A 13,738-nucleotide genomic window follows, 5' to 3' on the forward strand; every position below is an offset into this window, starting at 1 on the left:
AAGAGTGCTGTATGTTTTTCCTACAGAAAAATAGAAAATTAGCAGGGCAGGGTGGCTGTCGCCTGTAATCCTAGCATTCTGGGAGGTCAAGGTGGGGGAGGATCGCTTGAGATCAGGAGATTGAGACCCCGTCTCTACTAAACATAGAAAAAATGAGCTGATGGTCATGGCGCATGCCTGTAGTCCCAGCTACTCAGGAGGCTGAGGCAGGAGGATCGCTTCAGCCCAGGAGTTTGAGGCTGTAGTGAGCTATGATGATAGCACTGCACTCTAGCCTGGGCGACAGAGTGAGGCTCTGTCTCAAAAAAACCAACAAAAAAGCCTCCTACAAATAATTAATTAAAAACCCCCAATTTTTAAGATGGGGAAAGGATATAAACAAGGCTGTTCACTGAAGAGGGACAGGGAACAGCCAATATAGATACGAGAAAATGTTCGACCTCAACTTGTTAGTAACCAGGAAGTAACATTCAAAACTAGGAGATCTCTTCTTGCCTGTCAGGTAGGCAGAAAGTTGATTGCTAAACTGGACTGGGCCGGGGCGTGGGGTGGCGGGGACGCTCACGCAGGTTCACGCCTTTGCTGTTGGGAGTGGATGTGGGTTTTCCGAAAGGCAATTGGCCCTTTGTATGAAAATGTTAACTGCAAGTGTCCTTCAAGCCAGCGATTCCACACGTAAGCGGTGATCTTAGGGGCCACACGGCACAAAGGGATGTTGACAGAAATACTCGTGGTAGCTTCCACTCTAAATGAAAAAACACCGGTAAACCACATAAATGCCGAGGGATGGTGATTGAAGCGGGGTGCAGAATTCTATTCCGAGGTGTGGGCACCTCTGTGGAAAGATCTCCAAGTCACACTGTTGGGTGAAAAAGCAGTATAGACTCTGATGTCAGCCCCCACGTGGAAATCAGACCAGAAGGATTTAAGCCCAAAGAGCCACTCTGGTCACCGCAAGGAGGGGATGGGACTGGGGAGAAGGGGACTGACTGGGCCAAGGGGACTGTGAGTTTGTCCACATTGTTGGAGTTTTTTATGGAGAAAATGTATTTGTGTTCTATTTATGCAACTTTGAAAATGCAGGGAAAAAATTGTTTGCTTTCTTCTAAGTGAATAATGGATTAATTTCTAAGAAAGTACAAGCAAATCTAGACAAAACAGGGGCCCGGCCAGACACTAGAATTTAAATAGTTTGGGGGGAAGAACACACAGCCAAATCTTTGAGAGGTCTCCAGGGATAGGCCACGTGCAGTCCAGGTGAGAGTGCTGGCGGCAGAGGCCACAGCAGCAACAGAAGGGGGTGGGGCTGGCTCCCAAACCCCCTTAGGACACACCCCGGGTCTTACAGAAAGCAGAGAATGTCATTCTTTTTTTATTTTTATTTTTTTGAGACAGAGTCTCACTGTGTTGCCTGGGCTAGAGTGCCATGGCGTCAGCCTAGCTCACAGCAACCTCACACTCCTGGGCTCAAGCGATCCTCCTGCCTCAGCCTCCCGAGTAGCTGGGACTACAGGCATGCGCCACCATGCCCGGCTAATTTTTTTTTTCTACATATTTTTAGTTGTCCAATTAATTTCTTTCTAATTTTAGTAGAGACAGGGTCTCGCTCTTGCTCAGGCTGGTTTCGAACTCCTGAGCTCAAACAATCCGCCCGCCTCGGCCTCCCAGAGAGCTAGGATTACAGGCGTGAGCCACCGCGCCCGGCGAGAATGTCATTCTTGATATGCCTTCAGAAATTCACAAATCAAGGAGGCAGTTCTGAGGCTGCCTAGAGGAGAGGAAAGAACACTGGCTTGTGGATCAAAACAGCCCGAGTTCAAAATCCAGCTCACCCTCACTGGTCCTTAGTTTCCTTACCTGTGAAATGGGGATGGTACTATCTGACTGCAGGGTTAGGTTAGGAGTAAGTGAAATTGAGGGTGTGAGACACCTGCCCCTGGTAGACTCTTAGCAACATTAGGCCCTTGGCCTTAGGTAGGTGAGAGAAGATGTGGCCACCTGGACCCCTGTGACACCCACACCCCCGTGTGGAATTTATTTGAGGGCTGCCAGGAACTGCAAAATGCAACATTATCAAAATGATTACTGGCCTTGCGGCTGGGGAGAGACCCGGGTCTGCTCTGTGTGAGAAAAGATGCCTTCCTTGAGCCCTCCTGCTCCTTTGAGAAAGCAAAGTGACTGGGCAGCTTATGTAGACCCCGGGTGGCACTCGTACCAATTCACCCATTAACAGCCTGAGCTGGGACTTATGCCCTCAACCTCAACACTAGCGACGTTTTGGGCTGGATCATTCTTTGTTGTGGGGGAGTGTCCTGTGCATCCCCTAGCTGTGACAACTGGAGATGTCTCCAGACATTGCCAAATGCCCCTGGGGGGGGATGGGGTGAAAATTGCCACTGGCCGAGAACTGGGCTAACCTGACATTCAAATCTCAGGTCTATCCTAGCTGTAAACACACCATTCTGACTCTCTTCCCCCAAAAGCAAAACAAGGATTAGAAGAGTCAATACATGTGAGGAATGGATGAGTCAATACATTTAAAATGTGCTCGGCATATTGTAAGAACTCATCAAGTGACCGTTGTCATTAGGCAGAAGGGTAGGAAAACTACAGCATTTTTCTAATGCTTTTTGTTCCCGGCACTAACTCCCTGTTTGTCATTTATGATTTATGCTTTGTAAGATTTTGCCAGACCTCCCCCAAAAGTCACAAATCTCAGTGAGGGGGAAGACATCAGCCTAAAACTGCAGGTGATTCCAAGCATCCGAAGAGAAAATGGGGCGGCTTGAACCTGTGTTATCGTGTCAATTCTTCATGAGAAAAACAGCCCTAAAACAGGGTCCTGAGCTGTCCCATCTAATGACCCACCTTTCTGCTCAACCAACCGGCAGCCTTTCTGCTGCGCCCTTGCCGAGTCTCAGCTCCACCCCCTGGAGCCACTTCCCCGCCTGACAATAACTGTAGAGGAATTGTGAGCTCTGTAAAGGAGCAAGGGGAAAACCAAAACGTAGTCAGAGAAAGCATTGACAAATATTAACTGCCGCGATAATAGCGGTGACAGTTGTGACAGGGGCTGGTGTGGAGTTTGGGGGGTAGTGATGGTGATGATGGTCATGGTGGGAGGCAGTGATGGTGATGATGGAGGGGGTGGTGGTCATGGTCGGGGGTCGGGGTGGCGCTGTTGCTTGTGGTGTTGATGCTGGCGATGGTGATGTTGGTGGTGTCGGTGCTGATGCCGATGACTGGTGCTACTGATCATGGCAATGCTATTGACCGTGGCAATGCTATTGACCGTGGAGATAGAGGTGGCCGTGGTGATGGTAGAAGTAGTATGCTAACGTAGCAGGGTGGAAAATTGATGTCAAAAGCAAGTGTAGCCTGGCTGCTATGTGGAGCAAGGGGTGAGGTGAAGAACATTGCCTAGCTGCCGATAACTCCCGCTCCGTTCTCTTTGGCGTTCAAGTTAGTCACATGTTTGATTTTATCAATCTACCGGATGGCAGGGATGGTGGCTTATTAACTCTACAACCCCAGCACCTGGCAGCGTGTCTGGCGTAGAGTAGATGCTTCATAAATAAATGTTTGTTCTGTGAATAAATGCTTGAGACCATGCACTTGGTGCCAGGCAGACAGGGCTGCAGGTTTCTGTTCTGCCATTCACTAGCCGTGTGACCTTGCACAAGCAACTTCCATTCTCTGGGCTCCTTGTATTCACCGAACGACTTTCCCGAGCATCTCTGCTGGCCGGACACTGTGCTGAGCACCAAGGTTGCAGCGTTGAAGACAGTGCTGCTGGCCTCAATTCTCATGGAGTCTACATTCCAGGGGAGACAGACCATGAGTCCCCCCCTAAAGGAAGGAGGGAACTTTAGCTCCTGGTGATTGGTATGGAATTCAAGCAGGGTGACTTGATGGAGATGACCTGGTGGCTGTTTTAGAGACTGTGGTCAGGGAAGACCTCTGTGGGTCTGAAACCTGAATGACAAGGAGGTGTCCCTCCCAAGTGAAGTGGAATCTCTGGAGATTCTTCAGAAAGTAGAGCTCAAGCAGATCGGAAGTGAGGATGGGAGTCTCCATCCCGCAGGGCCCCAGGGGCGGTGGGGGGGGGGGGACTTTCTCGCTGCAGTGGGGAGGAAGTAGACCAGGGTTTTAAGCAGCGGGGTTGGCGTATTTTGGAAGTAGAACAGGAACAGCAGGCAGGAGAAGGAGGAGGAGGAGGAAAGGTACCGCTCAGGGACAGTCCTAGAGCTTTGTTTAAGCACATGAGTGGGCGAGGCGAGAGGCACCAGGGCAGAGGCGGGTTTCGAGGGAAGAAGTGGTGAAGATCTATTTTTTGGCCTTGTGGATTTTGAGAAGATAGGCGATATCCCTGGTGTCCTCGTCAGCCAGAGGGGACAATAATAGTTCTTACGTGGCTGTGGGGAGGCCGGAATGAGAGGAAGTGTGGAGAGTGGGCTCACGCTCAGCGCCGCCGCCCTCGCGGGCTCTGCCTCCTCCGCCAGGTGCCCTGTGAGGCCAATCCCATCAGCATGGTGTCCAAGCTCAGCCAGCTGACGAGCCTGCTGTCCTCTATCGAAGACAAGGTACTCGCGGGAATCCCGTGGCTTCTCTTGGCCTCCCTGTGGTCCCCTCTCTGCGGAGAGAATGCCCAGGCTGCAGGCTTGGTGTCCCCTTTGACCCTGTGTCCCCAACACTGATGCTCACAGGTCAAGGCCTTGCTGCACGACGGTCCCGAGTCTTCCCACCGGCGTTCCCTCATCCCTCCTGTCACCTTTGAGGTAAGTGGCTGTGGGGCAGCGGAGCCTGGCCTTGTGCTCCACAGCTGGGGGCTGGGCCTGCTCTGGTCCCTGTGGAAAGAGGGCTTTGGCCTTGGGCTGTGGGGCCACAAGGAGCCCAAGGGCCGAGAATGGCAGGCGGCGGGACCACCTTGCTGTGAAGGCGGTTAAACGTTGGAGCGGGTGGGTGCCCACACACGGCTGTGGAACCCCCTTCAGGGGGACGCCACAAGGGAACAGCTTCGCGTTGGCCCAAGATGCTCTATAAGCTTTGTCCTTCTCAAAATGGGGGTGATGAGTGACATCAAACGGAGGCCCCCAAATCGGCTGCAAAGTAGTACCTCAAGGAGAGAGGGGATCAGAAAAACAAAAATGTGCAATTCCTGTGATTTCCCTGAGAGGGATGGGTTAGAATCTCCAGTTTGGTCCCAGAAATGTGTTTTTCTTAACAATATCCAGAGATTCTCATACATGCAGCCCAGCACTGGCCCCACATCCAGAAACACAGCACAAGATCCACCCCCCAAATACTCACATACACACCCTCCCCACCCCAAAGTCCTTTCTGGCCCTGGCGATAATCTTGTGTTAAGACAGATTTCCATTTTCTGAGCATGCCTAGGCAACTGTCTTTTTTCCTAATTATTATCAGTAAATGTTAAATTAGTGGTTGTAACAAGGCCCAGGAGTTTAAATCTATTACTGAAATCCTTTCTGGAAGCAGATGACACATCAGATTAATGAGCGCTGTCAAAGTAATCAGTGAATGAACCATCTTGCGGCAGTTCATCTGCTTCCTCCACCCAACCTGTTGGGTCGGCGGCACAGCTCACGCGCACAGTGGGCGAGCTGGGCCCCCCGAGGGTTCCAGTGACTCCCGTGCCCGTGGAAGCGTGCACGTGCGATGCTGCGGCAAGGGGGTCCGGAAACAGAAGCCCAATGGCCCTACTTGGGACACCAACCGAGGGTCACCCAGCCACACAGACAAGGGGCTCGGGGGTCAGCATTGCAAAAGGTAGACAGAAATCAATGAGCAACGTCTCTTCCTCTGAAAGGTGAAGTCGGAGTCTCTGGGCATCCCTCAGAAAATGCAGCTCAAAGTCGACGTCGAGTCTGGGAAACTGATCGTTAAGAAGTCCAAGGATGGTTCCGAGGACAAGTTCTACAGCCACAAGAAAAGTAAGGCCCCTTGTGCCCACAGCACTCTCCTGCTAGTGCCCTACGGGTGACAGGTCAGGAGCAGACTCCGCCAGGCCCACCCCACCCCTCTGCGGAGGGCGGGCCCTCTCCTGGGGCACCCACTGCCCTTCCCCTGCCTGTGGAACTCCTGCACTTCTCAGCTCCTCAAGGGAGGCCTCCCCTGCACCTCCGCCTCCTGCCTCCGACCCCCCAGGAATGAGCTCACAGCCGTCGCACACACTCGGCACGTCCTGCCCTGGTGGTGGTTCCGTGTGCACACGTGTGTGTGTGTGTGTGTGTGCGTGCGTGCGTGCGTGCGTGCGTGCGTGCGTGCGTGCCTGCCTGTCTGTCTGTCTGTCTGTCTTCTCTTCCCCACCAGCAGCCAGTCCGACCGTCCTGTCCCTTCTCAGTGCCTGGCACAAGGCCCTGCACAGATGAGGCGTTGCTGAGAATTGGTCGCTGCTTTAGCACGGCATAGACCGAGAGGGGGTTTAGCACGATGCTGGAGTACGTGGACTCCAGGGCCAGACTGTCTAAATTCACATCCCAGCTCCGCCACTCAGCAGCCGTGTGACCTTGGACATGTCATGTACCCTCTCTGGGCCTCAGTTTGCTCACCTATAAAACAGGAGTGATGAAGACGAAGTGAATAGTACGTGTAAGGCTCCCTAGGATAGAGCCCGCCGCGTGGCAGCCACTCCGAGGGCCAGCTAGGCCAGCTGTCACTATTAGCAGGCTCTGAGCAACTGAGGCTTTGCGTATGGTTCAGCCACCGAGAAATGCCACGAGGAAAATGAGACAGGGTAACGGGGTAGAGGTTAACTGGGACGAAGGGCAGTTTTGAGGGGGCAGACAGGGAAGGCCCTCTGAGGAGGGGGCGTGAGGCATGGGCTGGGACCTCAAGGTTGAGACGCGACCGGTCGGGCAGGGTCTGAGGGCACAGCGCCAGCCAGGGAGCAGCACGTGCCAACCCCGGGTGAGGGGCACAGGCAGGGCACACCTGGGAGGAGCAGACAGGGGCCTGGGGAGGAGCAAGCGGCGCCCCAGAGGGAGCGAATATGGGAAGATTTAGCCTCAATGCTGGCGACAAGTTTAGATTTTATCTCCAGCACAATGGGAAGACTTCAGAAAACCTGAAGCAAGAACTTCAAGTCTGGGTCTGGGAGGGTCAGCGGGTGCCCCAGCCGCAGCCCACATAGGGAGGCCATCTGGGGTACAGGAGGCAGGGGATGCCCGTGTGCCTGGCAGGGGCTGATCAGCCCCAGGGGGAGCAGAGGGTTGAGGAGAGCACGAGTGCCCCGAGCAGTCCCCAGCGCGGGCTGGTGGCCGATGGGCGCTGACCCTTGAGGCTCTGGCTCTTTATTTAGTGACCAATAGGTTCCGCTGAGAAACCCGGTAACTGCTGTAGATGCTCCTCAAACAAATCCCCACCTCTGCTAACAGTCCGGGTCCCCTGGCAGGCGCTCAGACCCCCTTGAAGCCAGGGTCCCTCTGCTCTGCAGCGGCATTTTTCATTCTTCAGTGTCTCACGGTCTGTTCAGTGCGGCGTGATTGGGGTTGCCACATTTAGCAAATAAAAATATAGGAGGCCCAGTTAAATTTGAATTTCAGACAAATAGCGAGTAATTTTTGAGTGTAAGCATGTTCCACGCACTGTAAGGATGCTCGGTCCCCATGTGAGAGGGTCTGGCGACCTGCTTCAGGTCAGAGCAGTGCCTGCACCTGCTGCTTCTCACGTGCCTTTGGCTTAAAACATTCAACATGCTAAGGTGCCATATCTCGGGGGTGGTGTATCCTGAATCCCATCGATAGCCTGGCGGGGTGTTAGAAGCCCAGCCTTGAGTCCCAGCTCAGCCACTTGTGACCTTGGTCTGGTGTCTTCTCCCAGGTCCTCAGTTTACCCTTCTGTCAAATGGGGAGAGTAGTAGCACCCTGCAGGGCTGCCATGAGTCTTAATGGGTCAACATCAAAGCACGCAGTGCCGGGCATCCAGGAGATGCTCGACACAATTGGCTGCGGCCACCACCGTCACCATTATAATTGTCCTTCTGACGCGGCTGTGAGGAAGGCAAATCTCAGGAAATAGAGTCCCTGGTCACTGGGGTGACAAGCTGTCATATCCCTGCAGAGTTGAGCTCATAGCACTGGGCAGGGCCACTCTGGTGCCAGGTTGGGCAGGAGAAATGGGCAGTTGCCGATGGTTTGGGCAGGAGGGCTGTGTTGGAAGTGATCGGCTTAGAATGGCGCTTTCCTCTTTCTTATCTGTCACGGAGAAAGGCGGACCCAGCTTTGATAAGAGGAACTGGAAACCTACATGAGTGAAGAGATTGTCAGAGTGCCTGACTCTTCTGAAAAACTTGACTTTGAAAGGCACTCCTAGGCTTCTGGGAAGCATCGTAAACTCTTGTCAATTCAACTCAATAGACTTTTTAAAAAAATATCTTCCATGTGCCAGCCCTTACTTGTGAACTTTCTCCCAAAGAGTTTGCAGTTTAGAAGGGAATACATGTGAGCATGTATTAGAACATGAGCCAGAGCAAGGTGAGTCCTGAGGGAGGATTGATTAGCTCTATTGTGGGGTGGAGCAGGGAGGCTTCACATCACAGAGGTGGCTCTCCCCAGGGCTTTGAAGGGTGAATAGGAGTTCACCAAGCATGAGACAGGGAAGGGTGCCGGGACTGAAAGAATGACATGTGCAGGGAAGAGTGCAGGGTGCTAGTGAAATCACATGTCACACGTGGCTCATTGTGGCCCTGGAGGGAGAAGCAGGAGGGCACGCTGTCCCAGGTGTGTACAGGGCCTGGAGTGCCAAAGTAAGGGCTGGAGCTGTTGCCACCAAGAAGTGGACATTCCCCTCTGTGGAAGCAGATAGGGAGGGGTGAGAGAGGCGAGCTAGAGATGGGTGGCCTTGAGAAAACTCAGCTCAAGGTAAGAATGGGCTATTTCATCGGTGCAGTGGTGTGCACCGGCATTCCCAGCTACTCGGGAGGCAGGGGCAGGAGGATCTTGAGCCCAAGAGTTCTAGACCAGACTGGGCAACATAGTGAGACCCCAACTCCTAAAAAAGAAAAAAGAACGGGCTTTTTCAGAGCAGGTTTGTGAGCCCTTAAGAGGACAGCTTGGATGGCCAGAGCCTGCCAGCCTCTGAGGGCCATACCCACCCGGCTCCTGTCCCCCCACCCCGGCTGGTGGAGCTCCGCTTGCTCTGTCATGTCAGGACACAATTACCTGTTCGCAAGCTCCCCCCCCAAAGAGGGCAGGGTCTTTTCCTCATGCACCCTGGGCTCTGCAGGCCCTAGTACTGGCCTTGATTCTCAGCAAGTGCATACTCAGCATATACTCAGCGCCTGAGGCGCTTGCAACATTGCTCATAAATCCCACCTCCTCCCCTTAATGTGGCTCTGCAGAGGCTGGGATGTGGATCTGTTTCGTTCCCCGCTAAATCCCCAGAGCCTAGAACGGTGCTCCGCACAGAGTAAGTGATCCACAAACGCACGCTGAGTGAACACGTGACTGCGTGAGCTCAGTGAAGGAATGAATGCGTGCATGAATGAGTGAATGCGTTCTAAAGCAGGCGAAGTCATGTTCCCATGCCGTGTGCTCAAGTGGCTTCTTTGTAACTGGCACTGAGGGCAGCGTGGCTCCGGCTAAGGGCTCTGGGTAAACCGGATCAGGTCCTGGCTCTGCGACGTTACGATGACATGAGCTTGAGAGACTTACTGGACTCCTCAAAGCCTCGGTGTCGCCTCCACAGACGGGTTCCTCCCAGGGTTGCTGTGAAGGTAAGCAGGGCAAGGCATGTCCTTAGCGCAGAGCCTGGCCTGCGGTCAGTTCCCAGTCATGGTTACGCTGATAAAGTGGAGCCCACCCAGAGGACATCGGTGGTCGCAGGCATTGCAGCTTCCTTGCCCTGTTCCGGTCACTGCGTTCATTGATAGCTTTGGCATCGTGGTCTTCTGTGCATAGGAACAGTCAGCTGTTGCATGACGAAATCATAAAGCACCTACTGTGCGCCAGGTGTTGAGGAGGGGAGGAGAACAAGTCATCCATTTACTTGAATGCAACCCCCCGAGAGCATTCACCCAAGAGGGTAAAGGTGAAAACAAATACACAAATACATAAACCAGGAACGCATCAGGGAGTGATAAACGCTAGGCGGGGAATTTAAATAGGAAAATACGACAACAATGGGGAAAGCCTCCCAGGGACGTGCATTTGAACGGATGCCTGAGCGTGGAGAAGACGTTGGCCATGCAAGATCCAGAGACAGGCTCTTGGGCAGATTTCTAAGGAGGGGCCGGCTTTGCACGAGAGAAGGCCGGGATGCTGGAGCTCAGAGGATGCAGAACCTGGCCAGGGCTCACGTGTCCTTCTAGGCGCAGTGACCCTGTGGGAAGGTTTTAAGCAGGGGAGTGGCACAGTCCCACTTTAAAGAGATAACTCTGGCTGCCACATGAGAATGAAGAGTGAAACAAGTGATGTGATTTCCCGTTGGGGAGACTTCTGGCTCGGTGGCGGTTGCAGACGTGTACTGTCAGCGTTCGCTTCCGAAGGGCACGACTCACAGGGACAGAGAGTGAGAGCAACAGCTTCCAAAAGGTAGAAAGCAGCTGGATAATGGTAGCCAACTTATAGGAACCCAAAACTAACCACCCCGCTGTGGGGACACGCACACCAAGGATCACCTGACACTGCGGGGAGCCTGGGACGGGAGACATGGGGACAAAAAGACAAAACACCGGAGGAAACAAATTCTGTAGATAAAAAGAAATGGGACCGTGAAACAACAGCCAGGTAAATGGATTCCTGGGTGACGAAGGAAGGCCCCACGGTAAAGGCTCCGCATCGGGCCTGGAGGTCACCAGTCCAGAGACAGGGACCCAGCGGCTCTGGGAACGGCCCCAGCAGGATGGTGAAACTGATAAAAGGGTTTGGTTATAGGAGAAAGAGTTACAAACTGGGGAAGAGTTAGAAACAGTGAATAAAACATGGCAATTATTAACTCCAGGAAAAACAAAAGGTTGTATAGGAAAAGAAAAGCTACCAGAGCTGGTCTGTCAATAGCGTTTCCATAATCATAATAACATCAACACTGAGTGCTTTTCTGGCCAAAATTATGATATAATTATTGAAAGAACGATGCAGGGACTGGAACTGTGTGTTAGCAGGGAGTGAAGGGGTGGCAGGTTGTGTGTGTGAGTCTTCATCTTCCATATGTGATAGGAAATATCTAGAACTGAAGCACCAGAAAGTAGCAGCCTAAGCACGATTTTTAGAAACATGGAGTAAAATTCCAAAGGATCCACTAAGAAACGTGAAACTGGTTGCCTCTAAGGAGCGGGACACTGGAGGGACTTGGGGTTGGGGAGGGGTGCTATCGTTTGCAAAAACATAGAACAGCTTGACTCACAATAATTGATGAAAATGAAAAGTAAAAATTTGACGTTTAGAAATAAATTTAAAAACAAAACAAAAGGAGGAAGGGAGGAAAAGTAAGGAAAGAAAGGAGGAAGGAGGAGGAGAGAGGGGAGGGAGGAAGAAAGCTGACCCTGCTTGGGACAGGCCACCTCTTGCTTGTGCCGGCACCACCTTTCCCAAGCCTCAGCCCTTCCCGGAAACAGCAGCCAGGGGCAGAGGGATCTGGGAGAGCAGACACAGATTCGGGGCTCAGCCAGGAAGGTCGGGGGAGCTGATGTCAGGTGCCTGGAACCTGGTGGAGACTCTGTACCTACTGGCTGGATGAGTGGATGAATCGATAAACTAATTTCTGTTTCTCTTCAGTCCTGCAGCTCATCAAGTCACAGAAGTTTCTAAACAAGCTGGTAATTTTGGTGGAAACAGAGAAGGAGAAGATCCTGAGGAAGGAATATGTTTTTGCTGACTCTAAAGTAAGTGACAAGAAACTTCTCAGATGGGCCAACTTCTGAGATGGGACCGGGGGACACACATGCTTTGAGGCTCGCTATGTGCCAGAGAGTGCGCGTGATCAGCTCACTCGGTTCCCAGAGTGACACCTTTCACACTGGGAAAGCTGAGCTCAGAGAGGTTAGGGCCATGCTCCAGCCAGCATTGGAGCAGTTGCAGCTCCGGCTGTCTCAGAGCGTGGTGGCGTCCCACTGTGCCACAGGGGGGCTCATCCTTTCTCATCTGCCTGTCACCCAGCCCCCGGCCTGGTTGGGAGGCTTTTAGCTTCTCTAGGCTGGACTTGGGAGCCCTTTGGGGGACCCCTCCCTGGCTTTAAATCTGTGTCGCAACAAGGCTTCCATTTCTAGACTTTGCCCCATCCTGCAGAAGTGAGACCCCCTGCCAGGACCGGCCCCTGGGGTAAGAGGTGCTGAGAGCCAGTGGGAAAACCTGGGTTGGGCCTACGTACAGCCAGAGCCAGGTTCTCGGAGACCTGACCCCTCACCTCAGAAATTTGAACCAGGATCCAAAACCTATCATTGCAGCCTCACCGTCTGTGCTCTACCGTAGAGCTCGCGTGAGGCAGTGAGAAGGGATCGCAGAGAAGTTAGGGTGCCCATCACTCCAGGAGCTGGCTGACACCTCATGTGGGACACCTCGGACAAGACCAAGGGACAAGGGCTGCTGGTGCAGGCTCACAGTGGCAGGCCCCACCAAGTGCCCAGACCCCTCTCCTACTCGCACCTGCAAAGTGACAGGGGTGGGCTGGTGGGAGATCTGGGGGTGCCTAGGGCTGCAGGAATGACAGGCAAGGGCTGGGAGGAGAAAGGGAGTGGGGGCCGAACAGGCGGTGGGAGGCTGAGAGAAAGACCACCTGGCTGGGCAGCGTTCTCGGCACGTGGGCATAGGTCCAAAACCCAGTTCTGCCCATTGTCGCAAGCTCAGAAGGATGGAGACGCAGGGACAAACTGAGGCATGGAATCGGGCACCATCCCCAACGACAGGCAGGTTTCAACAAAGACAGTTGTTACACTTCCGTGAGCTGGTTTCTTCAGAGGGGCTTCTGAGATTTGTGGTTATTAGGTTGGATCTTGTGAAATTACTGTCCTTGCAGGTATGAAACAGTCAAAGATTGGTCATGTCTTACAGTCCAACCTGCGATTTTGTGTACCCCGTTTAAAGTCAGCCTGCATACACACTGAGACTAAGAGGGCAGAGTCTGCTTTGGGCCCCACTGTGTACCCGAGAAAAATAAGTGAAAAATATGCAGGAGGCTGTGGCAGCCTTCATGTGCTCTTTTCCTTTTAGTTTCTCTAATTTAAGTTTTCTTTCATTACCCAAGTGATCTATTCTCAGAGTAAATACAAAGAAGCAAACGTTTAAAATAAAGACACCCATATACCTCTAGTTAACCTTGGACTATACCCTTCCAAGTGTTTTTTAAAAATAAAAATACAGTGATGCCATTCATACCATTTTGACAACTAGCTTTTCATAGTTAATGATATATTGCTGCCATCTTTCTTGTTAAAGTATTTCTGGGCCATGATTTTTTTTTTTTTTTTTTTTAGGAAGAAATTAAACTTTTTATTCATAGGTGTCATGATTGTCTCCATATATAATCCAAAAGAATCTACAGAAACTCCTAGTGTCTGGGCCATAATGGTATTCTAGCTTATGGATGGTCCTAATACAATTATTAATGAATCCCTAAGATGGGACATTAAGATTGTTCCTGATTTTTTCCTGTATTGAAACATGTGCTGCAGGGCCATGTTTGGATCTCTGTGCGGTTCCTGATTGTTTTTTTTTTTTTTTGAGACAGAGTCTCACTGTGTTGCCCGGGCTAGAGTGCCGTGGCGTCAGGCTAGCTCACAGCA

At 52.2% G+C, this 13,738-nt stretch overlaps 1 protein-coding gene across 1 annotated transcript in view; it reads left to right on the forward strand.

Annotated features, from left to right (window-relative positions):
• The first annotated feature begins 3,851 nt into the window (after nt 1–3,851).
• Nucleotides 3,852–13,738, forward strand: part of INPP5D (inositol polyphosphate-5-phosphatase, 145kDa) — a 46,829-nt gene continuing 36,942 nt past the window's right edge. The window contains exons 1-6 of the mRNA XM_012659325.1: nt 3,852–3,885; nt 4,503–4,583; nt 4,707–4,778; nt 5,831–5,954; nt 11,736–11,842; nt 12,429–12,435. Of these exons, the coding sequence (XP_012514779.1) occupies nt 4,530–4,583; nt 4,707–4,778; nt 5,831–5,954; nt 11,736–11,842; nt 12,429–12,435 (364 nt within the window). The 5' untranslated portion in view covers nt 3,852–3,885; nt 4,503–4,529. The remainder of the gene's footprint in view (nt 3,886–4,502; nt 4,584–4,706; nt 4,779–5,830; nt 5,955–11,735; nt 11,843–12,428; nt 12,436–13,738) is intronic.

This window comes from Propithecus coquereli, unplaced genomic scaffold (genome assembly GCF_000956105.1).
Source record: "Propithecus coquereli isolate 6110/MARCELLA unplaced genomic scaffold, Pcoq_1.0 Scaffold605, whole genome shotgun sequence".
NCBI classification, from domain to species: Eukaryota; Metazoa; Chordata; class Mammalia; order Primates; family Indriidae; genus Propithecus; species Propithecus coquereli.